We start from the raw sequence: 27,698 nt of genomic DNA, 5'->3' as shown, positions 1-27,698 counted from the left end.
TTAATCAAAAGAATACGACAAATATTAAACCTTTATATGGTTTATGATTTAAGATTACATAATAATACCCTTGTTTTTAACGATGTGGCACCACACCAGTTTAATATATTTATAAAAATATTATTAAACTATTAAAAAGGAAATAATATTTTCAAGTTATTTAAAATATTATATAAATTATAAAAATCCTTTTTATTATAGTAAAAAAAATTAATTAAGATTTTAAAAACCTTAAGTTTTAAGTTTATTTTTAAAAAATCTTATATATTTATTAAAAAAAAGATTTTATTATTTATTTATGTTAATAATATATTATAATATATTTTAAAGTTAAAAAAAAATAATATATTTTATTAAAAATTTTAAATAATATTATTAATTTATTAAAAATAATAATTTATAATAGTTTTTAAGTATTAAAATAATAAAGAATTAGGAAAAATAATTTATTTAATTAAATTAATTTATATATATTAATAAAATAATTAATTTTATAAAATTTTTAAATTAAGTTTTAAATATTTTAATAATTAAAAAAGAATTATTTCTTTATAAAAGGATAACTTTATTTAAAAATATTTATTATTATTAATAATATATAAGATTTATTTTATATATTATAATGATTATACGTTTAAATATAATTTTTACAGTTTTATAATTTTTATAATTTAATTATAACTTCGGTTTAAAATATTATAATATATTAAATTAAGTAATTTTATATTTTAAATATATATAAAGATATGTGTTATAATTAAAAAGGGATAATATTTTTAAAGCTGTAAGTAATGTTTTATTTATCGATAATATTTACGATTAAAAAAGTTTTTAAATATATGTAATAAAGTTATTTAAAGGTATAATAAATTAAAGGGTTAATAAATAAGATATAATAATTATATTTATTATAAAAGTTAAATTATTAACTTTATTATAAGCGGTAAAAAAGGTTATATTTATTATAAAATTAATTTACATTTTTAAGATTAATTTAAATTAATTTATTATTAAAATTAATTATAATAATAAATAAATAATTAAATTAATTAATAAAGATATTAAAAAATTAAAGATTAAATTAAAATATATGGATATATATAATTATTAAGTGCGTTAAAAGGTTTAATAAAGCCGTATTAAAATAAATTACGTTATTTTAAAAGATATAATTACGGATAAATTTATTAAAACTTTTATAAAAGATTTATACAAACGATTTAAAATTTAATTAATTTTAATAAATATTAAAGACTTTTTATAAATAAGGTAATTATAAAAATTAAATAGTAAAATAGTTATAAAATAAAAAATATATATTAATAATAATTAAAAATAATTAAAGGTTTTTTCCGGGTTAAAATTAAGTTATTAATAATTTAAATAATAAGAAAATATCGAAATATTTTAAATTAAATTAACTTATTAATTATATTTAAAGGAGTATATTAAATTAATTAACTATATTAAGTAATTTAAAAATCTTTAATCTTATATAAAATAACGGTGTAACACGCGTTCCCACGATTTTACCTCGATTAATTAAATTATCAGTAATATGATAAATTAAACCTCATATAACGCCTATTTAGTACGTATTAGTTATGTGACACTAGCCAAACTTTCAGTGGGTATATAAAAAGGAATGCGTATATACTTTGTGTTTGCTTGAATCGACGTATGTTAATACCTATAAACACTTGTAGTTGCGCGTTTGTGAACTCGGGCAGTATTTGCATGACCGTTCTGCTGTTAATAGGGTTAGATGCATATTTGAAGTCCTCGTCATCTTTTCAGCTGGTCCGTGGCAAAGTTGACTATAAGGTATGGACGGCATCGTCGGTAGGATCAATAACGGTATGATTTTTCGGTTTCTCGATATTTTTACAAGAGCAATACAAGGCTGGCAAGATATGTACCTATTTATCCTCTTGACTAGCAATGCTTTGTTAGAAAAGAGAGAATGGCCCGCGCAGTATTAGTTTAGCCAATCATATTTGCTATTCGTAGCTTTCAAGTCTGATTTCGCGAGAATGACGTTGAGCTCGCGTAGGTATTGTACATGCAGAATTATAGCGGGGCGCAGTTGAATGATATCTAATATTTTGCAGATGATTGGTGCTATTACTTATTGCACTTAGCGGAGGTTGTTGGTCCATAACGTCCAGAGTCTTTTTAATTGGTCTATTATTAGTTAGGTACCTGTTCGGTAGTCTATAGACTATAATTCCCCAAGCTGAACCTTATTCCAACAATGGGAATTTACTGAATTGAAGAGCCGATGAAGGGCCGGCGAGATCCTGCATTGGCCTAGATTCGTCAATGTATGCATCGCAGCCTGCTTCTTGCATGAGAGATTATTTGACATTGTTTGATTTTTTTGGTCATTTCCAAGGTTGAGACTTCATAATGCACCGTGCGCATGTCGGTACCTATGTATGCACGGCATACGTACCTTCTTATTACGACGAGGATATTTCTTTACCTCGTCAAATACTTGAGATAGAAGGTATTAGGCTAGCAAAGAAAGTGCAACATACGTTGTAAAGAGGTGTATAGTTTAGGTACCTATGTTAAGATGTGTTGTGTTATACTTTCGAATGCGCTTTCAATTTTAAGTAACAACCTTAAAATATTCTTATTTTCTATGTGTCTTTAATTTCAACTGTCAACTATCAACTGTCAAAACTTGTCACTTTCCAAGGCTAGTCCTAGCTGCATTAATTTTACTATTGGATGCGTGAAAAGTGAAAAGTGAGGGGAAGAAAGCATTCTGACAGACCGACTTACATAGCCTCTCGCTCAGGCCCACACTGTGCAGGAATTGCGGGACCGGGGAGTCGGGGGCTCTAGGTATGTAGGTGCTGTAAAAACGGTAAAGATAAGCTGTCCTATCACCCAAGGCCGTCACCTAAGGCCAACGGGGAGTCCCTCTGACACCCCCCAAGTTCTTACTTGTTAAACATCAACAACGAGCCCTCTAAAATACATTTATTGATGGAAACAAGCAACATATCACCACATACCATTCAAAACCCAAAATGCCTAGTTCCAACTCGTCAAACTCCTCGCAATCTCCTCCTTCAACAACTCGAACCCCTCGAACCCGAACAGGCTGTTGGGCTTGTCGAGATCGAAGTGTTAAATGCGATGGTACGTCTATTAAACCACTAACCCACTTGAGAAACTATGCCTGTTCTTGTAAGAGCTAAGCTATAGCCGAGTACAGAAGCTAAACCGCGTTGCCGGAGATGCCAAAAGACGAATCTAACTTGCCACTATGGTATTCGCCTCCAGTGGCTTGAAGATTCGGTCGCTCGTGGCATTCGTCATGGCCGCCAGGGAGTATGGCGCCCAAAACAGAAAGACGCCATCCGAGACGCATGCACGCCTACAGCACTTTTGGAAGGACGTTTTCAAGAATCTCCAGGCTCAGCAAAGTATCGCGCTAGGTCTAAAGGCGTTGTGTACTTCTTGAACACCTTCTCGAGGGATATCCAACTGTACTGGGATTCGCAAGGCTTCAGAGACATTCTTACTAATATAGCTCTACTTGAGGATGATCATGCAGAGGAAGACGATAGTATTGACCAGTTATTAGTTACTCAAGCTAGCGTTGAAGAACACCATAATCCTCATTTGTCTTGTTTATCTCAATATTGCGGCGGCGGCGGCGGCGGGTCCCGCGTATTTCCCTGGAAGTTGGCAGCACCCGTCGGAAGAAGCATCAGTTTCACTCATCAACTAGCCAGATTCGATGAGTTTATACCCCGGTATTATACTGAAGTCGTCTGCGCTAACGCTTCTCTGGTTGATGGCCGGCAGCATAATCCATTTCGATATCATATCGTTCCAATGGCATCGCATTCCAGTACTGTGTTCTCTGCTATGTTAGCAGTAAGTGCCGTCAAGATGGCGACAAAAGATCCTAAATTTCATCGTAGAGCTTTGGTGCATCGACACCGGGTGCTGGTGGACGTTAAACGTCTTCTGGAAAGCGACCATATCGATACAGCTAAATGTCTCGAGGCCCTCGTATCAGTTGTTATGCTATGTTGGTATGATGTGAGTCGCTTTCCTATTCCGACTTTCTGGCTGTAGCTCATAAAATGGATATTGCCAGATTAGCGACAATTGCAAATCAACTTGGATAAGTCACCTTGTAGGCATATTCGGGCTGTTGGATGTCTGTCTGGAAAAGAATATCCGTTCCGCCGATTACGAAGGAATACTGCACTTCAGCCAACAATACCTAATGTATCATCTAATTATGGCCAAAAGCACTCTCCACGTTGATGATGTGATACCATCATATAAACATATCCTATCGAAGCTCCTAGGAAGTCCGGCAACCACGCACAAGGGGCGCCACAATACAAACTACGCGGGCTTGGAAGGGCCCTATAACGCAGCGTCACGAACCATGTCGTCCGGTTATGGAAATGGAGATTCCACAGCACAGTTAGGTTTCCGCCTCGTAGGCCCTAGCTTTAACGATGAGCTGGACAAAATTGATACCCATCAAGGGTTTAGTAACCGCCTGCTTCTTATTATTAATGACATATGCGACCTGCGTGATGCTCAGAACTCCGATGAGTCAAACCACCAAGATGCCGATACGGAAGCATTAGAACGTAGGGTGGTTGAGATTCAGTTCAAGCTTGATACCCTTACACAGGTACCGCCGGAAAACATCCAAGTTTTGGAGGCTGGGACGAATCGTGATGTTCAGCTCGAGCCTGAAGAACTCCGGCGCAAGTTAGAGTTTATTACGATGACAGCAGATTCGAACAGGTTGGCTGCACTTCTTTTTCTCGACGAAACATGCGCCACCCATCTCCCTCATATTGTCCCGCAATGCCGAAAGAACCGCTCTGCCATCATCCAGAAAACCCTCTCCCATGTCAAACTCATCTGTGAGACGGGACCTATCACTGCCGCCCTTCCTATTTGGCCAGTATTTGTGGCCGGATGCATGGCCTCTACTGATGATGACCGCCTGCAAGTGATGGAGATATTTGACATGTTTCTGAGTCAGAAGAAATTCGGGGTAAGTCGATATACTACCTAATCATGGCCAGATATCCCCTTTGAGTACCGACGAGGCTGTCTGTTAACATTTATTTAGAGCCTGCCACCAGCGCTTACTGTCATCAAGATGGTCTGGCGCCAACGTGATTTAGGATCCGACGAAAACCCGCGAAAAATACTTCTCGCATCGTCTAGTGATTCTGCTGGGAGTTGCGATGGTAAGGGTGGTGGTCCCACATCGTCTACGAGTCGTAGGCAGCGAACACGATATCCTTGGGAACGTGCGATTTCAATGCTGGGGGGCTCATCCTTACTGAGCCTTACATAGTTGTGTGATTTATGCGGAAACTCGAGGAGTTCATGCTGCCGCTGAAACGATGGAATGATTTGTAGTTTTGTCGGACGACTTCAGTATGGGATGGGTTCATACTGGCTTTTTTTTTTTTTTTTTTTTTTGCTCTGGCAACTTTTGGATCGCCAATCTATCCATTGATTTTTTTTTCTCTAGCGGCATAGACATTTCGGTTAGCTAACTGGAGGCAGATGTAAAAGCGGGTTTATCGGCTGGCAGGCTGAGATAATCGTCTTGGTCAGGATTAAGGGTAATCTACTTAGCTCAATAAAATCCATTGTGGGTAGAAAGATATTCGTATTTCGTGAGGAAATCCAAATTGGTCGTCTTCGAATCCATGTTTCCACCTACTTATCGAGCCCAGGTTAGAGAATGCGGGGTATCTCTATTCCTTCGCGACATATTTGAAGTCTAGATACGACGAGCGAGCCTAACCTGGTCGTCGGTGATAGCAAAGAATCTAGTAACGGGCTTCGGGTCGCTGATGACGGAGTAATCGCCAGTCGAAGTACGCGGGCTGTGCGATTGCCAGGCTGAAACTAGGAGAACTCAAGTTTTTTGCTCTTGAAGCTCAACCCAGGTGTTGCGTTTCCCTGTATGGCATTGGGATAGCTATATTCCCAAAGATGGCCTCGCCTGGTCGCCTTGATGTTAGCCAAGGTCGAAACTCGAACCATCACGGTATGCACCAGCAATCAACAGCACGGCCCATCCTTGCCGTCGGAGCAACTGATTGCTTGTCTTTGCTAGCTACGACATCCGCAGGCATCTTACAAGCCAATTCTTCGTCGAATCAAAGCTAGGCCTTGGAAGTATCTCTTAACTTGAAAGTGCCAACTCTCTAGAAAGCTGCAATGGCGACACAGCCGACTCCTAGCTTTCCCATTAAATCCCTCTGATTAAAGATGATTTGCGATATTGAGATATACCTAGGTACTCGATAAAAGCCAAGTACGATGAATGTTTGTCAGTGCGGCATACAGCCTTCTTGATAGATTAGGCACTCTTAAAGGAAAGGTAGTCAAATTGATGTCCATCATGAGAAGTTGGGATCAACCGTACGCTTCGGAATGATAACTTTGAGACAAGAGCAGGAATAGAAGAGGGAAAGCATAATAAATATGGGTTTATGGTGATCATTACCTATGATCCACCAGGTATCGGATTTAAAAGCTTTGTCGAACAAGTTGGACGTCACATCATCATGGAAATAAGAAGGTGTAAAGATGCTAACATAAACTAGCCCCATTTGACTTTCTCCCGGGAATAAGGAATTGAAAGAACTGAAGGCTAAGCCGATAAATCATGAGAGCGGACTTGTTTCTGACTACTCAACTGCTCCATCACATCGTGGGGTCCACATTGCCACAGTTGCACCGCAATTGAAGGTCGAAGCGAGCTAATACATAGTGTGCGGGTTGCCCGTGCATTAGTGCTTCCTATGTATTAGTAAATGCCAGACAAACCCCACTATGTAGGTTAGTTCGAGATAGTTAATAGCCTAAGGACTAACCTAGGTTAATAGTATTCTCAGAGGACTTTGAGAAGTAGCTTAGACATTGTTGACAATGACAATACTAACCTAGGTTAGATTACTAACTACCTAGGTTAGGTACCTAGTTAAACCAAAGATCAAAAGGAACTCTTAAATATCTTTTTAGTTGCTTGTCAAAAGACACAAGTTATAAGGCGGTACTTGTAATTATCTTATCACATCTGCCGAAAACATGCTTTGAGATTCATAGGATAGTTAGGGATTCCGTCTTAATTCTACGGTTCCCGAAGAATGGTCAGTATCGCCGATAGAACAGTCCACTAAAAAGTCCTGATCCCTATTTTCTGGTACGTAAAGCCTGTCCGGATCCACCCCGTGAGGATCTCTGATACACTTCCGGCACAGTCGCACGACTTCTAGACTAGATGACGACGAATCCCTCCCTTTCTAGATATTAGCTTAGCACCTCCGGAACTCCTAATGTTGCCGCGGGTACGTAACGCAGACAAAGACCATCCTATCCAGGATCACGTCGTGACGACTTTATTGGTGGCTTTTCTCCCGACTCAAGAATACTGGTGGGATATTTAGGCTATCGCTGCGGTATTACATACCTGATATAGCAAATATATTGAAGGGACCTAGGATAATAATTATGTAATTCCCTCAGTACCTCGTATAACTCTACCAGCATTGGATAATATAAGCCAATCTAAGCGTAGGAAGATGTACCTCGCCATTAATCGAAGACTGATCAGTAAGTATACCTGAAATTGAGCTTCTCCTTGTCCGTCATATCAGAAAAGGCTTCTCGTGATTTCTCTTCTTCTGTCTGGGGCACCGGGGCGCCTCCTTGCAGCTTGTCACGTTTAGCGTTGTCCCAATAGCACGTAAAACCATAAGCTGCAATAGTCACGGCACTAATAATAAGCGATATCAGGAGTCCGATATACCCTTTGTGATATTCTGGGGCGTCATCGGCCCGGAATACTTGGGGGCCTAGGATGTTTCCTACACAGTACCCTAAAAAAAACATTGCATTCAGCGTAACCTTCTTAGTGTGCCCTGATGTGTTAGCCATGGGAAGAGAAGTGCACATAGTGTAAGGCGCCCAGTACGAATAGAAGGCATAGTAGGCACCCAGGAGACTAAGCTTGTTATCCGAAGGAAGTTTCCACAGCAATATCGCCGTAGTCATGGGAAAGAATATGGCAAAGACGATGAGAACGCATCGCCAACCAGGTAGACGGCTTGCGGTAACGTTCAAGATTATAGACCAAGTCGTAGCGATGACGCCGGTTGGTATTCCTAAGAGGGTGGTGTCTAAGGGACTAAAACCCATACCATTGACGATTATGGCCGCAAACGTGACCAGGCCGCCTGCAGAAAGATCCATGTCAGTATGGCTATCTAGTGGATTAGGGACGGGTTTGTTTTCTACCATTTGGGATATTGATAGCGCACGCAAATATGGAGATCAGCCAAGCTCTGGGTTCCATCAAGCACTCCTTGACCTGATACCATTTGATCTTCTTGTCCTCTATGCCGGTATTGCTTTTGCGGACCCGTTCCAGACAGACGTACTTCTGTCGATCCGTCAACCACCAGGCCTCGACTGGCGAGCTTGGTAGGAACGCGTAGAGGATCACTGCCCAGACGGTAGTAATACCCCCGAGGATATAGAATAGTAGTCTCCATGGGGCGACACTGGAGTTGCTATGGCCAACGCCGTACGAGAAGAGCCCCGTGACGACCGAAGACAAGGTATTGTACCAGATGGCGATCCTAATTGGTTGCTCGTCGATAGTCCACCACATAGCCGAAACCAAAGTACAGACGGGGAAGACTACAGCCTCAAAGATGCCCACTAGTACCGTCGTTAGCTTTGGATGCTTCTCCGTGGGTTCATTAAGGAGTATGGAATGACTGACTCAGAAAGCGAACGGATGCTAGACTCGCGAAATTGTTTGTTCCACCGGTAGCAAAAGTAAGACCCGCCCAAGCAAGGACCGTTGCGGCATAGAACGACCGAATCGGAAGCCTTTGGATCAGGACGTTACCAGGCCACTCCGCGATCAAGAAGCCAAAGTAGAAAATGGATCCGACCCAGGAGAATTGGTCACCGACCAAATGGGTATCCTCGCGCATGCCATAGATGGCCGCATTAGAGATTATGACTTTGTCTACCGCCGCTATGATTACTGAAAGGGCAAGCAGAGGCAGAATGATCAGATCGACTTTCCAAAGTACGCGTCGAGCTTCTTCTTTGGTGATCGGCTCGTTGACGATGGATGGGTCCAGGGAGGCGAGAAACTGAGCGGCGACGTCGGCGTCGCGTCCTAGTCCCACCAGGTCGTCGACTCCATGGCTTCCGGCCTCGGTTTCAGCGAGCACGGTCTCCTTCTGGTCGGTCTTGCTCTCGTTAGATTGATGCATGGTATGCGCTTGTAAACCGCGGGCTCTCTAACCGTGGATTCTACTGTTGGAGGTTTAGTTTAGTGACGCGTCGAGACAGTCTGCTACAGATCCTAGAAGATCTGGGGGGAAACGACTGTCAGGCTTAGGACTTGCAATGCGAATCGGAATGATAGCAGTAGTCGCAATCGTAACTATTACCTTTTTGTCCATATCAATCCCTTCTCAGCCCATGATATCCGAGGCGCCATTCCATGCCAATGTTTTACACGCGCTAGAACGATCACAGAGTTCAGCATCACACATCGAGAAACCCTCCGTGGTCCGAGCTTCCCAGCGTCAGCCGAAATAGTACGGCTCGGTTCTGAGAGAAGCTCGAGGCGACGAATGGGTGGCAGCGCCCAGATTCGGCATGTGACGTCTGATAACGAGAACCTGGTCTTAGGGCCGTGCAATGCCTCATTTTCATTTGCCCGAGCCAGGGGTGTTGACAGTATTGGCTGCGTACTGTGGAGAAAACTCCCGTCTAAAAGGAGTCGATGTAGCGGGGAGCTCTGGACAACTCCGATATATTCTTACTTAACGGTCCGAGATACCATTTTGACCAATAGGAACTACGAGAGGGCTTTGTGGGAGAGAGGAGCGGCCGCGTGCTAGGATCTGATGTAAGTAATTACATATGTATCTAGTCCATCCGCAGATCTAAGCGACATGTGTATGCCGTCGAGCACGATATCAGTTTCATGAACCCTAGTCTGTCCATTGTGCCATGACTGTTACCGACTCTCTGGGTCATATTGCTGCGGCTATGTCACCTTGTGAGCGCTTATTGGCTGGTTGTTTTTGACGTGATGTGGTCAGCTTCAGAATGAGAATAGCGCTGCCATAAACAATCAATTACATGCTATTCAAGTAGTTTCAAGTAGTTAGCTATCTTACTAGCAAATAATCCAGGACTTTTATGCTCATATGATATGAGTCTTGTATTATGAATAAATGCTACAATACTTTTGGTCGCGCATGGTACAGATGCCGGTTTAAAAACTACGACCTAAACACCAGAATATAAGCATCGCAATATAAATATCACAATGTCACTAAAGAGTACCTAAGGTAGGTATTCAATGAGGCTACCTACCTGTTACCTATCGTCAAATATAAGTTTGAGTTAGGGAAACAAATAACTATGCTATCACACGAAGAACTACGAGTCCGTTCAAGACCAAACCACTAATGTAACTCCCTGTTCCTAAATGTTTCAGTGGCCTAGGGGTAGCTAAGGGATTGCAATAGTTACTTATGTAACTATTATCACATCCGGATGGGCTCGGGCAAGCTCGGGAACGTCGGGGTCCGAATTTCTTAGGTATTCTCCGTGGGCCTAGCTACGCGGAGGAATATGTATTGTCCTTTTTACTTGGGAAAGGGGGTTGACATAGTACCTAGGTACCTCTTCTCATCATACATATGTTGTATAGTTAGCTATGCACGTAGTATCTCTGACAATTCTTGAGTGGTCGTGTCACCACGCCACGTCCCTGTTGGTTTGAGTTTGGTATCATCTTTCCACTGCCACTTCGCAATATTCTGCGACCCACGCTCCAAAATTTCCTTGACGAACTCTCCAAAGATTGGAAGCATCTTGAACCCATGACCCGAGTCTCCAGAGAGGATAATAAGCGAGGAATTGGTGTCCGGGACAAAATCAATGATGTAGTCGGAGTCTATCGTATCTGCAAACCAGCACAGGTGTTTGTCGATTAGTGGGCGGTTTGCAAATTGGGGAAACACCTCCTGTAGCAGTTTACGGACGTAGGCCTCATCATCCAATGGGATGAATTGAGAATCCTCTAGTTTCTCGTAGGGAAGTGATAATCCATTTTTGGTCAAGGCAAAATTAGTAAAGCCGCCCCCCATATGGCAGAATTTGAGCTTGTTGGTGGCATTGTCAGGCTCGAAAAAAAAGGCAAGGTCCCGAACATTAGTGACAGGTATGCCCCTGAGAGGCGAGGCCTCTTCAGGCGTTAGTTGGATGTGCACAACGCCCCAGCAACGGCCAGTAACCTGTGGCCCTAACTGAGGAATCAAACCCGGAACGTCAGCACCTAAAGCCAGTATGACCTTTTCTGCATTGTATATCTGGTTACCACGCGTCTTAACCCCGACACACACCCTTCTAGATGATATGGCGTCATAAACTAGTTCAGTCACTTCTCCATTGTCTCTACCGAGGACGAAATTGACGCCCAACTTAATACAGGCACTGTAAACAGCTTTTGATGCGTCTGCCGAATGAGCATATCCAGCCATTTTGTTAAAATAACCTGACCATCCTGCCGTGGGACCAGTGAACGCGGGTGCAACCTTCTTTATCTCTTCTGCACCGTGAACGGTTGAAACTTGCCCCTCAAATGCCGGATGTTCCCTGATTGAAGTGAGATAATTCGTAACCACATCCTTGGTTGCTTGCGTGGCGCTTTCTGAAGTCACATTTAAGAAACCAGTCTGGCGAAAATGAGGTTCGTACAACGGGTCAATCTGCCATTTGCGGATGGCTTTCTACGACGGCTAGTGCGTTAGTGAAAGGCCAGAGGGAGCACGTCGACGTTTGTCTACTTACTACAGCGAGATCCGTGTAGAAATTATCAGAATATTCAGCGCGGATGACTTTATTGAGGTCGTTGCCAGCAGAGAAACGACTCGGTATCACGTCATCTTTTTCGAGAACTGTAACTCTTGTATACCCAGACGAAGCTAGAGTGTAGGCGGTAGCGAGACCAAAACAGCCTCCACCAACGATCAACACGGACGGCTTGAGGGAATCTTGTGTAGTCATTGTAGCGAAGAGCAAGTAAGTGCTCGCAAGGAAATCGTGATGTTCGGAGTGTTTACAACTACGAAAGCTTCTTGTAATACTACTACGTTGCGGACATCGGCCTCATTTTTATAACCCTTCTCGTCGTTACGAAGTGGAAACGGGGTGTGCCGATCCACAAGAATAGGTCGCACGATAGATAATTCTGCCGCGACTTGACGTGACATGGAGACCCCTTTAGACTCTATGATAGTGGGTAACGCGGAGGACAAGAAACTTGGTTTCCCTCTACATTCTTCTAAATTTCTCTTAAATCTACGTTTAAGCGTGTTCTAATAAGCAGGTGTAGGTGAAACCGCTAAGGGCAGGGAGACAGGGGAGACTAGACGACACGAGACTACACGATGGAGGGTTACCACGGCCAGTTAGACAAGATAGGATAGGATAGGATAGGTGACTGGAGATTACTAGGGAATGCCAACTAGGGATTGCTAAGCTTCATGGATATACGTACTAAGGATATATTTGTACTAAAGGACTACACATGGCATTTAGGGGCTAGGGATTTCGTGCATATCGTACCTTAGGGAGGTAGGTATGTTACATACCTAGGTTAGCTAAATTATCAACCTGTGGGGTATATACGTACTAGCTCCGGGGTAATACATATACCATATACGGAATACATATGTGATATAGGATATATAGGATATACTAAAATATAATTAATACAATATAATATATAAGACACCTACATACCTACCTAGGTAGGTTAGGTATATACTTTATACTTTGTACTACATACCTACTATGTATAATATGAGTCCATCACGGAATGGAGAGCGGGTCCTGATTGGGCCCCGCCCGGATATTTTAGCGCCGTCGGCTTGACCTGCCTACTAATCTGTGTCCGTGATCCACATCCGTATCGGAGAAAGGCGGGGTTGAGTGGAAATAGGGAAATTGACCCACTTTCTAAAGTGACGGGGACTGTGGGGGGGGGGGGGGGCGGTGGGTACTACTAAATCTATAGCGTCTCTCTACAGCGTTTCTTTAGAAAGCTACCAAGTAAACCATCACCGGAAAATCGCCGGATTCTTTGTCTCGTCTCGAGAATAGTCTCGACTTATGCCATCCACGTGGGTAAATGGTAAATGGTAACTACAATAAATCAACCAACGAACTAAATTACTAAATCATCTACACCTGTGTTACCTAGATCGACACTTTGTTGTTCCGACTTTCCCAAGATTCACGATTCCTTATCTGGCTGCCATATGATGCAGCATTCACACTTCATATGACTTACACGCGCTACGTAACTAGTCATATATCATTCAAAGAAACCGTCTATCTCTTATGATATCGACTCAAAGTCTCAAACCCGAGTTCTCGAACTTGGTCTCGACTTTCTAAAATGGCTGCCGACGGTAGTCAGGGACCCTTGGGGTCAGATTCTAAATTGAGAATTAAGATTGCTATTGGTACGCCGCTACCTTAGCCAGTGGCTCCGAACAGAATGCTTAATCAAGCACAGATAGAGGCGGTACTTTCACTGATTGCCTGGGCATAATCGAGGGACGAGAAGATGATATTGTAGTGAAGATTCTGTCTCAGGACCCTTCTAATTACGACGATGCACCTATCGAAGGTATTAGGCGTATCCTTGAAAAGGCTACCGGAAAGAGTTTTCCTCGTAATGAGCCAATCGACACTTCTTTATTCGAAGATCTTAGCATCCGCATGGGTACTACGGTAGCAACGAATGCGCTGCTAGAACGCAAGGGCGAGAAGGTTGGTCTTCTTATCACAGAAGGGTTTGGGGACAGCTTAAAAATTGGCCTCCAATCACGGCCCAAGCTATTCGATTTGAACATTGTCCGCCCAGACGTGCTGTATGAGAAAGTCGTCGAGGTAGCTGAAAGAGTCACAGTCGAAGGCTACCAACAGAATCCATTCTATGAGGAAGAAGTCGCGGCGATCAGTAAGACGGCTGAGAGTGATCCGGATTTAGTTCAGGGCCTCAATGGCCAATATATCCGAATCCTCAAACCTCTGGACAAAGATCGCGTTAGAAGAGATCTGCAAGGTCTTTACGATGAGGGTATCCGCAGTATATGTGTTTGTCTCGCTCATTCATATACCTTCCAAGGTATTAAACTATAATAACGCTATTGATTAATGAGAAATTAACATTTATACCAGACCATGAACGAGCTGTCCGAGACATAGCTTCTGAGATTGGCTTCTCTCAGGTGACACTGTCTTGCCTCACCTTGCCCATGATCAAAATGATTTCGAGAGGTATGTCAGCTACTGCGGATGCTTATCTCACACCCGTCATACAGCAGTATATTTCGGGATTCCAGTCGGGCTTCACAGATAGATTGCAATCGTCTAATACGCGTTGCGCTTTCATGCAAAGCGATGGGGGTCTGGTAGATATAAGAAAGTGAGTTTACAGGTCATTTAAATCTTATAGATACAATAGACTGAGAACTGACGCCGCAAAGATTTAGTGGACTCCGCGCTGTTCTCTCGGGCCCGGCAGGAGGTGTCGTTGGCCACGCCGGCACTAGTTACGACCCGGAGGACAAAATACCTATTATCGGATTCGACATGGGTGGCACGAGCACTGATGTGTCTCGATTTGATGGTATATTCGAGCACACCTTCGAAAATATCACCGCAGGAATAAACATAATGGCGCCACAATTGGATATTAATACCGTTGCGGCTGGCGGAGGAAGTATTCTACATTGGAGACACGGTCTCTTTGCCGTAGGACCTGATTCGGCTGCCGCACACCCCGGTCCGGCTTGTTATCGCAAAGGTGGCCCGTTAGCTATTAGCGACGCAAACGCATTGACCGGTCGTCTTTTACCTGATTATTTCCCCAAGATCTTTGGGAAGAGCGAGAACGAGCCTTTAGATGTCGAGATTACTCGAAAGAAGTTCGCCGAGCTTGCTGCGCAAATCAACTCGGAGACTGGCCAGAACAAGACCCCTGAGGAGGTTGCTATGGGTTTTATTGATGTCGCTAACGAAACGATGGCGAAGCCGATACGCGCGTTAACAGAAGCCCGCGGATACGATACGTCGACTCATCATCTTGCTTGCTTTGGCGGTGCCGGAGGCCAACATGCTTGCGCTATCGCAACGTCGCTATCGATCACTAGAGTTATTATCCATCGTTACTCCTCTATCCTCTCTGCATATGGCATGGCACTCGCCGAACTTGTTCATGAAGCTCAAAAGCCTAGCTCCGGCGTCTTTACTACGACCGAGTCTGTTTTACCAACTGTTAACGAGCTGAAGGCGGAAGTAACTCAGGAACTTGAATTTGATGGGATTTCAAAGGATCGTATAAAATATGAAGTTTATCTGAACCTAAGGTATCAAGGAACTGATAATAGTCTCATGATCCTCGAGCCGGTCGATGGTGACTATATTGCAGAATTCACCCGCCAACATCAGCGTGAGTACTCGTTTACGTTCCCAGACAAGAACATACTTCTTGAAGATATCCGCGTCCGTGGTATTGGGGAGTCTATGGATAGTGCGAACGAGTCACCAAATCGCGAGCTTGCTTCCGTAGCGAAATTTAATGTCACTAACGCTGACGAGGATGGCAAGTCTCCCGTCTACTTTTCTGGATTCGGTTGGACAGATACACCTATCTACCTACTTGAGAAACTGAAGCCTGGATGCGTCATTCAAGGACCTGCTACTATCATCGACAACACCCAGACTATAATTGTAGAGCCTCTTGTCAAGGCAACAGTTCTTAGCCGCCATGTCATACTCGATCTCCCTTCTAAGAGGACTCAGACATTGAGTACCACGGTGATCGACCCTATCCGGTTGTCGATATTTGGACACAGATTTATGTCGATCGCAGAACAGATGGGAAGGACTTTCCAAAAGACATCGGTTTCCACTAACATCAAAGAACGCTTGGACTTTTCATGTGCCCTCTTCTCCCCTGACGGTCGTCTTGTTGCGAATGCGCCCCATGTTCCGGTTCATCTTGGGTCGATGGAGTACGCCGTTAGGTTCCAGAATGAGAGATATCGGGATACTCTTAAGCCAGGCGATATTCTCTGCAGTAATCACCCTATAGCTGGTGGCGTACATCTTCCGGATATCACAATTATGACACCGATATGGGATGCAGAAGGGAAAGACATCATCTTCTGGGTTGCTTCTCGAGGTCACCATCCCGACGTGGGCGGGATTAGTCCAGGCTCCATGCCGTCCAATAGTAAGTTCCTATATGAAGAGGGCGCTGCCACTATAAGCTACAAGATCGTTAGCGGTGGTATCTTCAACGAGAAAGAGACACGTCGGTTCCTGTATGACGAACCTTCGCAATATACAGGGTGCAGCGGATCTCGCAACTACAAGGACAACCTTTCCGATATGCGCGCCGCGATTGCGGCTAACAGAAAGGGTGCTAATTTGATTGACGCTCTTGTAAAAGAGTTCACCTTACCCGTTGTGCACAGATATATGAACGCGATAGCAGAAAACGCAGAGGTGGCGGTGAGGAACTATCTCCGCTCGGTAGCCAAAAGACTGAATGGCAAACCGATCTCATTCGAAGACTACATGGACGATGGATCGGCCATAGTTTTGCAGATCCAAATTGATGGCGAGACGGGAAACGCAGTATTCGATTTCACCGGCACGTCGGAAGAAACCCTCAACTGCCTCAACGCGCCAAAAGCAATTACTTATTCTGCGGTTATATACTCGCTTAGATGCCTCATTAATCAGGATATACCGTTGAACCAAGGCTGCATAGCTCCTATCGACATCATTCTTCCCGAAGGCACGATTCTCAACCCCTCCCCGTGGGCGGCGGTCTGTGCGGGTAATAGTATTACCTCTCAGCGGGTTACCGACGTGATACTAGGCGCTTTCCACGCGATGGCTGCGTCGCAAGGATGTGTAAACGTATTTGGGTTTGGTATAGGAGGCACGGACGATTCGGGCAACGAGGTACCGGGATTCGGTTATATCGAGACTATTGCCGGCGGCTCGGGAGCCGGACCGGCATGGCACGGAGCCTCTGGTGTGCACACGAATATGTCTAATACGCGGTGTGCGGACCCGGAGGTATACGAACTGCGTTACCCTGTGATCCTCCGGAGGTGGACGCTTAGAGAGGGTTCCGGAGGAGCTGGTAGATATCGTGGAGGTGATGGCTGTATCCGCGACGTCGAATTCCGGATCCCGCTCCACGTCTCCGTCCTCAGCGAGCGACGTGTAATGCGCCCGTACGGTTTAGAAGGCGGTGAACCGGGTGCTGTAGGTAAGAACCTCTACATCAAAAAGGAAGAGGGCGGCAAGGAACGGACTATCAACATCGGAGGCAAGATGGAGTTGGACGTGGTTCCCGGAGAGCGCGTTATCATCAACACGTAAGTTTGCTTCCATCTGCATACATCTTCGAAGAAAACTGATCGTTCCTATCTGTATAGTCCTGGTGGAGGAGGGTGGGGAACACCGGAACCCAACGGATCATCATTAGGAAAAGGGGGTTCGACTAATGGTGCTACGATGAACCAGTTTGAACTACGAGGAAGTGTCCATAATTGGACTCTGACTGCAGAGGGTATCTGAAAATTGTTTACGGTGGGTTGCTTTGGTGAGATCCATTGTCACGTCGTTTCTGGATCGATAGTAATTATTCTTTTACTTTGGACTTAGGGATCTGATGATATTGATCGTTTGTGGTATTTCACGCCGGCAATCAAGTTTATTCTGTGAGCTCTTAGCGCGTTAGGGTTTGTCTATGATGTTGGGTTGGATTGCGTTGCTATATCGTAAAGCATATATCGGAATAGTACTCTTGCCACTATCCTTGCTTTTCCTCCTTAACCTGACCACCTAACCCCTTGAAGGGCTATACCAATCTTCAGGAGAAGCCCCTTGAACATAACCCCGCACGCTCGTCATCTCTGCGGCTTATTCTTCCGAGATCCGTCGCTGCAGATCGACCTCTGATCATGCCATGTTAGTCATGTTTAAGAGGTTATTTTCTACCCGACCCATACATACTATAAATATCATCGCAGGAGATCATTACTATTATTTATGACAGGTAAGACAAGTCAGCAGACCCTCCTGCACTGCTTGTTCGATGTTGCAAGTTCGTCACGCCACGCAGACACCGCTTTGTTTAACGCCGAGACTTATAGAATTATGCAGCATATGCTTAACCACGCGTTATTAATATACGTGGGTTTTAATCCCTTGTTGGCTTCGGTCCGGATACCTACTAAAACGTACTTACTACCTAGTTATAGGGAAAATCTTATTCTGAGCATGGAGCTTTCAAGACAATTAGGTGTTTACGGAGTTATAATGCATGCGTACCGTACCGATATGACAGGGCTACCCAACCAATCAGTAAGTCACAATGCGAGATAGAGACTACCAGGCCGTCAACGATGCGTCCCACGCCAACCCTGATACCGAAAGGGGTGGATTATATCGAGCAACTATAGGACTCGTCAACGCCATAACCCACTTCACTAGACGGAATAGAATGGGCCGTCCCGATGAGCTCGAGGCTCTAGTATTTATAATCGCCGCCATTCCCTGACCGGCGCTTCTCTGTTTCGCCGCTGATATCAGCAGCAGGGACTTTCCGCATTACGCATCCAGCACGCCGATAACCGGAGATCGGTGAGTCCAAAGCGAACATTTCTAAGCCCCTTCTCGCAAGCAATAAGCTAGAGCGTGTAGTGGATACTTATATCCACTTGGGACTTCAGGGGGGGGAGAACATTAGTCTCTATCTATCTGCCAACCTAGCACATCAGCTTTGCTAAGTCTATTTACGACTTTCTCTTTCTTACGTCCACAGCTCCCTCAACTTATGCTTACACCCTAGAGAAAAGGGGGTATCTGCCATGCCAGACGAAGACGCAGACTACAAACGGCAGGTGGAAGAAGCCAACCAGACGCTCGTCGACGGGCTCGAGGCGCAGGTGAAGGTGGCGGAGAGAGGAGACGACGTGGAGGAGAACTCGTGGGAGCCGTTCTTGAACCAATTGAAAGGACTGGTCGCAGATGGAGAGCTTCTCGACGAGACACGCTCGGAAGTCGAAGGGTTCCGAGACAGTCTGCTGGGCCACGCCAGTGTGTTGTTTCAGTCTAGGGGTAGGGAGCTTGACGATGCTTTAAATACGCCTGTTAGGGACGACTGAGGCTGGAAGGAGAGGGGATTGGGGTAATAGGGAGTTGGAATTGGTTGGTTATGGTCAGGGGAAAATTGATGATTTGGAGAGGAAGTGGTTTATTAATGGGTTTATGATATATTCCTTTTTCTTAGCGGGTGGTCTTACCTGGTGTTTTAGTTGGGATGAATGATAATTCTGTTCTGGCGAAGCGGGATAATAGGAGTTGATTCGCTGTTTTGAAGCGCGTGCGATATTATATTATATCGAGCTACTTCATCTACTAACAAATTGAATGTACCTACATTTGGGCTAGAATGGCTGCAAGATACCTCATAAGAAGATAAGATATGCGGTTATATTAAAGCGACGAACAGGGGAAGTTTTGCAAGTTTACAATAGTTATAATATTCATGATGAATTGGCTAGAGAAGTGTATAGAATTAGGTACTTAGGTATTCACTTATTATCAAGGTATTTTCTTTTTATATTAGCAACCAGTATCAATATCAACATGGGGTATTTACGAATCTATTACAAAAACCCATGGCGTTTATAGTTCCATGCATCTAAAACTTACCTAGGTGTCAATTGATGTTAGTTTACGATGAGTTATGTTACGGGAAAGACATGGTCATCAAATATGCCGTAAATATTAATATAGATAAACAAGAGGCTTCCATTATTCTATTATACCATCCTCTTATTGATAGACTACTAAAAGATAATCATAAGCCCATGGGTATCATCCTATTTTTCCGGGATTCCTAACTCGGCTCTTTTACTTTGGACCTCTTCTACTGCACCCGCCGGATCCGTAGCCTCTGGGTGACGCAATTGCCAGGCAACACAGATCTCTAGGGCTTGAGCTAGCCATTTTCCAGGTTTGAGGCCCAACGCTTCGGTGAGTTGAGTGCCATCGATTAACCGTTTAAGCGACGGAGCTTCCATGACGTCCAGTTCTTGTAGGTGATCTAGGAACGCTTGCCATTTTCGTAGGAACTTATCCATGCTGACTGTGTAGTTGTTAGTAATGGGTCTGAAATGGGCCATAACAGATAATATCTCACCCGGGTCTTTCGACGCTGTACCTAAAACATTCATAACCTCGACCAGGAAAGCATACAAAACTTGTAACCTCCAGTGACCAGCTTTTGAATCCCAATGCCGGATCGCCATTCCGAACCTGTCTCTTTCTGCGATGAAGGGTGCCTTATCCGAAACAGCTGTCACAAGAGACATGATTTCCGCTCTGTTCTTATGAGCGGCAGTTGCAAGATCGCAGAGCTTGTTGGGTGCCTTGATACCTTCTCGAGCCGCTAGAGTTCCCAATGGCGGTGGCGCTTTTCCCTTGCCAGAACGCTTAGGGGTCTCAACATTCTCCCAGGGGCAGATGGCCGCTAGGACCCAGGCATAATAGGCGGCTTCGTCTGATCGCACAAGGACGTCGTAAATAGAACCAGGAGTCTTGTTCCGGCGAAGCGAGTCAAGACATTCATATACTGACTTCCAATTGGAGATATCTGGAGCTGGAATATCCGTCTTGGATGGATCTGTGAAAATAGTGTGGTAAAGCCCGAGATCGTTGATGTATTCTAAAGACTTGCGAGGATGGTTACCTATAGTACCTTATTAATAACTCAATCCTATGATGATACTAGAGATAAACTTGCCCGTAAGCATTTTCTGAAGCTCAATACCAACCCTCTCACGGCTGATCTTTAAACGTAAAGCGTCAAGGACGCGAGGGTCACCCATTACCTTCTCGGCAGTTGGGTCGATAGTAAACTCTAGGCGGCTAGCGAATCTAACTAGTCTGAGGACGCGGAGAGGATCATCCATGAAGGTCTGTAATGGCTCTAGCGGTGTTCTTATCAGCCGCGACTTCATATCAACCAGCCCAGTCGTGAAGTCCTCTACCTTGCCAGTGTTAAGATTGTAGAAAAGAGCGTTAACAGTGGCATCTCTTCGTAGTGCATCTTCTTCAGCGGTGCCAAATTCCATCTGGGGATTTCGGCTGTCTTCGGTGTAAGTCTCTTTGCGGAGATTCACAAAATCAACGTCATATCCGAAGAGCTTGATTGTCGTGGTCTCAAGATGTTTAGATTTTTCTGGATTTCGCGCAATCTTATGAAGGTTGCCAATATCCGATTCCTCTATGCTATGCTTGTTGACAATATCAGGCTGCTGGCATAGCTCACATAGCTTCAGTGCGAAGGCCTCTCCAGTCATCACGTTGATAGCCGTGTCAATATCATGAGATTCAATTCCCAAAAGTTTATCGCGAACCCAGCCGCCAGCCCATCGTAAAATGACCTGATCTTGGATAGTTCCCGACTTGTCTATGAATTTAGCAGCATCTAAAAGCAAGTCTTTAAGCTGGGCCTCCTTGGGGCTCAGTTCAATAGTGGTAGTCGCTGGCTGTGTTGCCATCTTTCTAATCTTCCGAGAAAGCGATTGAATCCCGGAGCTGTCACCTAGCACTTCCGATTTTCTCTTTACCATGAGGGACTGTAATATTAAGTGAAGGCGCGGCTTATATCTCCCATAGAAATTCGAGATGAAGTAAGATGATAGGCGAAAAAGAAAACGCATTGACCGCCGGATGAGTCAATAGGTATGTCAATAGGTATGTCAATAGGTATGTGATGTAACTCAAGATAAGTACTAGACACCGGACGGAACTGGTTATTACATAGAAGAGACGGCTTCGAGATGATTTAATTCCTACAAGATTGTTCACCACTTCTTGTAGATTTGAGATTTGTTTGAAGTTCATCATTTATCGGTTTTGAGCTTCATCCCACTAAAAATTGGTAGTGGGGCAGACGACAAAGTGGGAACTGACTCTTAGGTAGCTCTTAGGTACATTGGGTACATTAGGTACCTAGTCTTGACAGTGATAGCTGTGGCTGTCTGGCTGTCTGGCTGTCGGCCGTCAGCTTTGCCAAAAAACCACCTCGAATCCGATTGGCTTGTCAGTTTAGCGCACCGGCCAGTTTTCTCAAACATATACCCCTTTTACCCTTTTACCCCTTTACCCCATCTATTTCCAACTCTCAACTCTCAACTCTGAATTCAACTATCTTTACATCGTTGACTTCAACTTTACTCTACAAGTCGTACGAGAATGAATTGAGAAAGTCTTGGGTTAATTCTAATCCACTTGCCAGAAGTAGGTCACTTATCTCAGGAAAATAGTACAGCAATACATACACTGAGCGAAACTGACAAGATGTTACTGTATCCATAGCCTTTATCATGCTCAGATGCTTAAACCTCCTAAAGTCTCCAAGTTAGATTCTTATAGTCTTCGTCTGCTTATTTTTTAGGAACCCCTTTGAAGAGTCTCATCTACTAGCTTGGTCTTAGAATATATCATATGTCTTGTTGTTTGACAACTTATCGTAGTAAAGCCAACACAATCACCCCTTTCACTTCACTTCACTAGTAAGAATATGAAGATATCTTCTCAACTACTTCAATAGAGAGCATATCGATACTATCGCTATATTTTATTGATTACATACATATGTACCAGGAATCCATATAAATGTTCCGGTCTAAATAGGCAATCATACCGAATCACACCCTATCAATCCAGTAATTCCCCGATTCGGTTTTGAAACAATATCCCGATGCGGTCCAATCCGCAACCGTGAAGTTGAGCCTGCTATGTCGAAACTAAATAGAATTCTCAGTTGCGATTGGCTCCCTATCCAAGTGTCAAATAATCAATACTCTGTCCGGCTATCACGTTCCCGTGCAAACTGGGATTCACAGCCACACAAAGAACGAACATGACCCCATTCATACCAACGTCGCTATACGAAGTTTTTATGAGAGGTCTTCTCAAGCTTCAAAGTAGTCGGGCTCGTAAGAGATAATACTACCATTACCATGCCAAGCTTCTAGGAGTAGCACGGGAGGCAGCCCCCAGCGGAGACATGTTTGACTCAACATGATAGTGCTCAGTCCCTAGGACCAAGAGAGGCAAAGATGCGAGCAGATGTAAAATATGCAAAATATTCATTAACTAAAATGTCTATAAGAAGACTGCTCTGCGCTGAAGGATAATGGCTTTTCATCATCGCACATCAGTTCACCACCAACTTCTCATACCTCTTCCGTTCTCTCATACTAATTTCTTCCTGCCGGTCAGGTATCTTAACCATATATATATCCCTTTTCAAATACTTGACGATGCCTTCATTCAAAGCCCTCGTTACTCTCTGCATCATGGCCGCTGCCCAGCTAGCTGCTGGCCATGCAGTCATCACCGAAGCTACCGGTGACGCTGGTGGAACCGGAAGTGAGGAGTCCATTGTTAGATTCGCAGACAAAAGAGCAATAAACTAACATGAGTAACAGTGGCTCTAGGTGTCGACACTTCAACTCCCCGAGACGGAACCAGACGAAGGCCATTCCAGCAGGACAGCACTCGCTTCCGGGGCGACCAAGCCGACACTGTTGGCGAGACTATCGGCGCTGGCAACAATGACATCGAGCAGGGAACCCAGGCCATCATGGAGGAGACTGGCGACCAGCTTCCTCAAGTCACTGCCGGCGGCCAGCTCAAGATGACCCTTCATCAAGTTAATGCCGACGGTGCCGGTCCTTTCCAGTGCATGATCAACGACGACGGCACGGGAGAGGACTGGGAAGACATCGAAGTCACGCAATCTCCCCCGGGCGACGATTCGCGAGACCGTGATGGCAACGAGACGGATTTCCCTCTAGTCGCGGCTATTCCCCAGGATCAGGAGTGCACCGGGACTGTCGCCGGTCAGGACAATGCCTGTCTAGTCAGATGCCAGAACGGCGCTAGAGCTGGGCCTTTCGGTGGGGTCGTTCCGGTCCAGAGTAAGATGCCTCGGAATACCTACCTACCTAGGTACCCATTGATAATTAGCTGGCTGACGTTGTGTGCAGTATCCAACTCGACTTCAACTAATAATACACGCCGAAGCACCTCTCGCGTCACGAGGAAGAGCGCGATATTTTCTGCTTAGCTACTCTGTCTACGTCCAAGTAATCGTCCAGAGCAGAGTTTGGGGAAAGCTATTTGACGCTAATACGGGCCTGAGTCCTGCACGCTCATTCTTTGGGATTGGTATGGTCGTTCGGGGGCTTGAGATAGATAATCGTAGAGGTAGTAATAGACTGGTTGAAAGGGTATCCCTGATTTCGTGATGAGAAGAGGAAGTGGTTTCTGATATCCCGATTGGATGGTAGCTACGAAATTCTCTCGGACCCTTTGGGAATGATCAGAACAGGTAGCAGCGTAGTATTGGATGGTACAGGGGCTTGATGCCCGATGACGTGCAGCTGGAAGTTTACATCGTAAGCTTCAATGCCTTCCCATCCCTTCCTATGTCACAATCGTTTATTGTACCATACATTCTACAGAAGTTATCTAGATCTACCACGACAATCTATGATCCCTATTAATCAATCTATTAATTGCTATTTTATTTATTGGTTGGTCACTCAGTAATGCATATGCTTTATTACGCCATGTAGCCACAATCACAATAATTCATCAATAGAAATTGAAGAAGTTACTTCATGTCTCAGTTAAGACTCAACGCAGGGCTGCAGAATTCATGCATGCCTCCATAATAGCAAAGTCGGGAGAGGTCTAGACCTAAATAAAGCAAGATTACCTAGCTACAGACAAGTCAGTCAGTTATACTAATTACACAAATAACGCTTGCTTGCTGCCGGTCTACCGGTGACTAGCCGTAGGCATATCGTTGATAATATCTCCCCGCCTGCTCCCCGCCAAGTATATTAGATCTATTAGGAATAACTGGTCTTGTCGTTAGTAATAGACGTTAATGCTGTCGTTAAAGACCTAGTGTGCCAAGAATATGTGTTGATAATGGTCTCGATCGTTTGTCTACATAAGATAGGAAGTAATTAATATATCTAGCCGTATGTATAGCCATCCTAGCATATCCCTAAACAACGCTGATTGGTGCCCACGATTTAACTAGAAACGGCGGGGTAAATACTACGCTGTGTAGTACCTAAGGTAGTATAGCAATACCGTAACATCCGTTGCCATCGCTAAGTTCCGGTGTCTTGACTGACGTCATGGACTAGACGTCTTGAGGTAAACGTATAAACACTTATCTACATCAATATCCAATATCCATTGATACCAAATAGGGCCCAAGGAAAGAGACATCTTATAGTTTCCGTTCTGCGTCACACTACTTGCAAGTGACGAGTCTCGACTTACACAGCCACTGATAGGATAGACAGTCTGGTGACAAGCAATCGGGTGCTCCTTTGTCAATTACATATCTAGCCCTATTTCACATTGCGATAGGATCTGCAGGCTACCGTGGATACGAGCAAGTTGCTGACTTATACAAGTGAAAACCTACGGTGATTCTCTTGGACGATCCGAGCAATGGGTATTAGGGGTCCTACATACGACACCTTTGCATCTTAGAAATGGGTTCGTATCATATTGAAAGGATACTGTGATGAGAAAGGTATCTCTCGATTGGACGATATCACACTAAAGAACCCTTGCGACTCGTGACAGTAAAGCTAAGCCCCCTATAATGTGAGCTTAAAAAGAGATAACTGGCTATTGGACGGCTTCAAGCGTCTAGACTACATGCTGCACGAGAAAGGCTAGCTAGTTCCATCGGATCGTCGTTTCTATCCACCCCCGGAGCTCTTGGCCTTGAGCTCAATTGCTCTTGTCTGAGTCGTGATGCTCCCCATAGCTAGGATCACTAAGGATAGCTGCAGCATGACCAATAATAGATCCGGAGTCTCATAGCACAATGGACGGGAGGCAACCCAGTTACTACTTCCGGGAGATACCCTTTGTTGCTCTTAGCCAACTTCCTACGCTCTGGTATACCGGCATATGAGATAGATGAGGATGATGCTACGCCACATATCTTGCATAATCGTTTCAATAGATTATAGGAAAGATCAGGCGAGTTACGTACATGAAGCCAAGGCAGGCGAAGATTAGCAAACTCTACATGGTCCGATAGCATCAGTCCGGTCCTTCTAACCTACATGTAGTTGTATAAGAACTCCCTGGACCCCAGATATAAAGTATTCCAGGGACGCAAATCATCCAAAGATATACAATCTCGAACCTTCAAACTACCCTACATACTCGAAACATATATCGACCTACCAGCACCTACACGTTCCTCGTCGAAGGTACTTCTACCTCTTTGCTCTGAAACTATCTTATAAGCTAATTCATCCTACTTAGCTTGGGCGAACAGCACACCTATCCTACCCAAAGAGAACAAAATCCATCATGGCAGCAAACTACCAAACAAACGCAGCTCACTTGACCAACACTTTCTCCAACGAGCAACCCACAATCACAGAAAGGACAGGGTCGCGAGACTACTCCCACACCGACGAATGGGGTACGTAATTTTCCCGCATTCTCCCCCCTTTCGATTCCCACAAACACCTCCCTAAAGTACCTCCCATACTAACACCCACCCCCCAGACGCCTCCAAAACGCCCCCCTCGCGCTTCCAAAAGCGCAAAGGCAGCATCTACGCCACGCCCTCGTCCCGCGACGGCCACGTAGAGCGCAACCGCGACGCCGTCGAGGAGTTCCACAAGGCGCACTCGAAGCGCTGGTCCATGAGCAGTACCGCGTCGAGCCGTCGCGGCAGCCTGCCCGGCGGCAACAACAGCAACAGCAACAACAATCATAACACTACCGCTACCCATTCCACATCTACCAGCGACCAGCGCCGCAAAGCAAGCCAATAGGTGTGGTCGACGGCGTGGGCGCCGGTTATGCCGTAGAGCCGGGGCTGTCGTCGCGACGGCGGGGATGATGCTACGTATAGGGGTGGAGATGGAAATGAAGATGAAGACGAAAAAGGTAACGAAAAATGTACACGTATACACGAGAGTAGAGCAAGGGGGGTGGGTGCGTGGTTCGCCGGCCTATGCGGGGGCGAGAGCCCTGAGGACGAGCGCCGTGGTGGAAAGGAGTTGATGGGCCCTGGGATGATGTTCTTGGGAGGTGCAGTTGCTTCGCTGGCTTGTATTACATATATAGGGTATACCTAACCGCCTCCATTCCTGTTTTACTATTACTACTACTACTACTACTACTACAACTACTACCTTACTTTACCTTACGACTAGGTTACGACATGAGCACGACGAATATATGAAATTCTTTCAACCAACTCACTGGGAGATTTAATTTTGCAGTTTACATGCGTAGTTGGAAAGCTTGAATGTCCGTAAAGAAAATATATAAACGCACGCTTATGATCTATATTTTGATATGAACCACCTAATCTAGAGATATCGAATGCTTATAACTCCCCTTAGAAAAGACCCCCAACACACCGCTCTACACCAAAAAGTATACGAACACGT

General features: G+C 44.5%; 8 protein-coding genes across 8 annotated transcripts; 5 read left to right on the top strand and 3 right to left on the bottom strand.

Moving 5' to 3' along the window:
- Positions 1 to 3,041: 3,041 nt before the first annotated feature.
- On the top strand, positions 3,042 to 5,359 carry F4813DRAFT_383812 (fungal-specific transcription factor domain-containing protein; the record flags this gene model as incomplete). The annotated part of the gene is made up of 4 exons (XM_049245987.1): positions 3,042 to 3,058; positions 3,726 to 4,065; positions 4,124 to 5,050; positions 5,129 to 5,359. The coding sequence occupies 4 exons, from the start codon at positions 3,042 to 3,044 to the stop codon at positions 5,357 to 5,359; spliced, it is 1,515 nt and encodes a 504-aa protein (XP_049094664.1).
- Positions 5,360 to 7,632: 2,273 nt separating this feature from the next.
- On the bottom strand, positions 7,633 to 9,314 carry F4813DRAFT_394426 (putative allantoate permease; the record flags this gene model as incomplete). Its single annotated transcript, XM_049247564.1, has 3 exons — positions 7,633 to 8,258; positions 8,320 to 8,745; positions 8,810 to 9,314. 3 exons carry the CDS (start codon positions 9,312 to 9,314, stop codon positions 7,633 to 7,635), a joined length of 1,557 nt encoding a protein of 518 aa, XP_049094663.1.
- A 743-nt stretch (positions 9,315 to 10,057) lies between these two features.
- F4813DRAFT_377125 (FAD dependent oxidoreductase) lies at positions 10,058 to 12,664 on the bottom strand. The gene is made up of 2 exons (XM_049245202.1): positions 11,914 to 12,664; positions 10,058 to 11,852 (listed from the first exon to the last, which is right to left on the bottom strand). The coding sequence occupies exons 1-2, from the start codon at positions 12,127 to 12,129 to the stop codon at positions 10,776 to 10,778; spliced, it is 1,293 nt and encodes a 430-aa protein (XP_049094662.1). The 5' UTR covers positions 12,130 to 12,664; the 3' UTR covers positions 10,058 to 10,775.
- A 763-nt stretch (positions 12,665 to 13,427) lies between these two features.
- On the top strand, positions 13,428 to 17,975 carry F4813DRAFT_302040 (Hydantoinase B/oxoprolinase-domain-containing protein). Its single transcript, XM_049240775.1, has 4 exons — positions 13,428 to 13,592; positions 13,646 to 14,260; positions 14,314 to 14,560; positions 14,622 to 17,975. The coding sequence occupies exons 1-4, from the start codon at positions 13,526 to 13,528 to the stop codon at positions 17,536 to 17,538; spliced, it is 3,846 nt and encodes a 1,281-aa protein (XP_049094661.1). The 5' UTR covers positions 13,428 to 13,525; the 3' UTR covers positions 17,539 to 17,975.
- Positions 17,976 to 18,014: 39 nt separating this feature from the next.
- On the top strand, positions 18,015 to 19,772 carry F4813DRAFT_302103 (uncharacterized protein). The gene is made up of 4 exons (XM_049240776.1): positions 18,015 to 18,217; positions 18,325 to 18,694; positions 18,760 to 18,804; positions 19,020 to 19,772. Exons 2-4 carry the CDS (start codon positions 18,536 to 18,538, stop codon positions 19,326 to 19,328), a joined length of 513 nt encoding a protein of 170 aa, XP_049094660.1. The 5' UTR covers positions 18,015 to 18,217; positions 18,325 to 18,535; the 3' UTR covers positions 19,329 to 19,772.
- A 162-nt stretch (positions 19,773 to 19,934) lies between these two features.
- F4813DRAFT_377069 (uncharacterized protein) lies at positions 19,935 to 21,931 on the bottom strand. The gene is made up of 3 exons (XM_049245201.1): positions 20,972 to 21,931; positions 20,369 to 20,917; positions 19,935 to 20,314 (listed from the first exon to the last, which is right to left on the bottom strand). Exons 1-3 carry the CDS (start codon positions 21,891 to 21,893, stop codon positions 20,049 to 20,051), a joined length of 1,737 nt encoding a protein of 578 aa, XP_049094659.1. The 5' UTR covers positions 21,894 to 21,931; the 3' UTR covers positions 19,935 to 20,048.
- Positions 21,932 to 22,975: 1,044 nt separating this feature from the next.
- On the top strand, positions 22,976 to 24,743 carry F4813DRAFT_377065 (uncharacterized protein). The gene is made up of 2 exons (XM_049245200.1): positions 22,976 to 23,610; positions 23,670 to 24,743. The coding sequence occupies exons 1-2, from the start codon at positions 23,502 to 23,504 to the stop codon at positions 24,308 to 24,310; spliced, it is 750 nt and encodes a 249-aa protein (XP_049094658.1). The 5' UTR covers positions 22,976 to 23,501; the 3' UTR covers positions 24,311 to 24,743.
- Positions 24,744 to 26,464: 1,721 nt separating this feature from the next.
- F4813DRAFT_301911 (uncharacterized protein) lies at positions 26,465 to 27,591 on the top strand. Its single transcript, XM_049240774.1, has 2 exons — positions 26,465 to 26,716; positions 26,803 to 27,591. The coding sequence occupies exons 1-2, from the start codon at positions 26,602 to 26,604 to the stop codon at positions 27,072 to 27,074; spliced, it is 387 nt and encodes a 128-aa protein (XP_049094657.1). The 5' UTR covers positions 26,465 to 26,601; the 3' UTR covers positions 27,075 to 27,591.
- Positions 27,592 to 27,698: the final 107 nt, after the last annotated feature.

The sequence above is a fragment of the Daldinia decipiens genome, assembly GCF_022478715.1.
Source record: "Daldinia decipiens strain CBS 113046 unplaced genomic scaffold F4813scaffold_61, whole genome shotgun sequence".
NCBI classification, from domain to species: Eukaryota; Fungi; Ascomycota; class Sordariomycetes; order Xylariales; family Hypoxylaceae; genus Daldinia; species Daldinia decipiens.
The sequence above is the reverse complement of the archived record's forward strand: the minus strand, read 5'-3'. Positions and strand labels throughout refer to the sequence as shown.

What these genes read in the sequence shown, in the direction of transcription:
- F4813DRAFT_377125 (XM_049245202.1), bottom strand. Translation starts at nt 12,129, where the DNA reads ATGACTACACAAGATTCCCTCAAGCCGTCCGTGTTGATCGTTGGTGGA. An exon ending in TCTACACGGATCTCGCTGTA is followed by an intron (nt 11,853 to 11,913) that starts GTAAGTAGACAA and finishes TAGCCGTCGTAG; the next exon opens with AAAGCCATCCGCAAATGGCA.
- F4813DRAFT_302040 (XM_049240775.1), top strand. Translation starts at nt 13,526, where the DNA reads ATGGCTGCCGACGGTAGTCAGGGACCCTTGGGGTCAGATTCTAAATTG. An exon ending in TCATTCATATACCTTCCAAG is followed by an intron (nt 14,261 to 14,313) that starts GTATTAAACTAT and finishes CATTTATACCAG; the next exon opens with ACCATGAACGAGCTGTCCGA. An exon ending in GGTCTGGTAGATATAAGAAA is followed by an intron (nt 14,561 to 14,621) that starts GTGAGTTTACAG and finishes GACGCCGCAAAG; the next exon opens with ATTTAGTGGACTCCGCGCTG.
- F4813DRAFT_302103 (XM_049240776.1), top strand. Translation starts at nt 18,536, where the DNA reads ATGCGAGATAGAGACTACCAGGCCGTCAACGATGCGTCCCACGCCAAC. An exon ending in CCGATGAGCTCGAGGCTCTA is followed by an intron (nt 18,695 to 18,759) that starts GTATTTATAATC and finishes TATCAGCAGCAG; the next exon opens with GGACTTTCCGCATTACGCAT. An exon ending in ACGCCGATAACCGGAGATCG is followed by an intron (nt 18,805 to 19,019) that starts GTGAGTCCAAAG and finishes CCTAGAGAAAAG; the next exon opens with GGGGTATCTGCCATGCCAGA.
- F4813DRAFT_377069 (XM_049245201.1), bottom strand. Translation starts at nt 21,893, where the DNA reads ATGCGTTTTCTTTTTCGCCTATCATCTTACTTCATCTCGAATTTCTAT. An exon ending in GCTTCAGAAAATGCTTACGG is followed by an intron (nt 20,918 to 20,971) that starts GCAAGTTTATCT and finishes AAGGTACTATAG; the next exon opens with GTAACCATCCTCGCAAGTCT. An exon ending in TACAGCGTCGAAAGACCCGG is followed by an intron (nt 20,315 to 20,368) that starts GTGAGATATTAT and finishes ACAACTACACAG; the next exon opens with TCAGCATGGATAAGTTCCTA.
- F4813DRAFT_377065 (XM_049245200.1), top strand. Translation starts at nt 23,502, where the DNA reads ATGCCTTCATTCAAAGCCCTCGTTACTCTCTGCATCATGGCCGCTGCC. An exon ending in TGACGCTGGTGGAACCGGAA is followed by an intron (nt 23,611 to 23,669) that starts GTGAGGAGTCCA and finishes CATGAGTAACAG; the next exon opens with TGGCTCTAGGTGTCGACACT.
- F4813DRAFT_301911 (XM_049240774.1), top strand. Translation starts at nt 26,602, where the DNA reads ATGGCAGCAAACTACCAAACAAACGCAGCTCACTTGACCAACACTTTC. An exon ending in CTCCCACACCGACGAATGGG is followed by an intron (nt 26,717 to 26,802) that starts GTACGTAATTTT and finishes CCCACCCCCCAG; the next exon opens with ACGCCTCCAAAACGCCCCCC.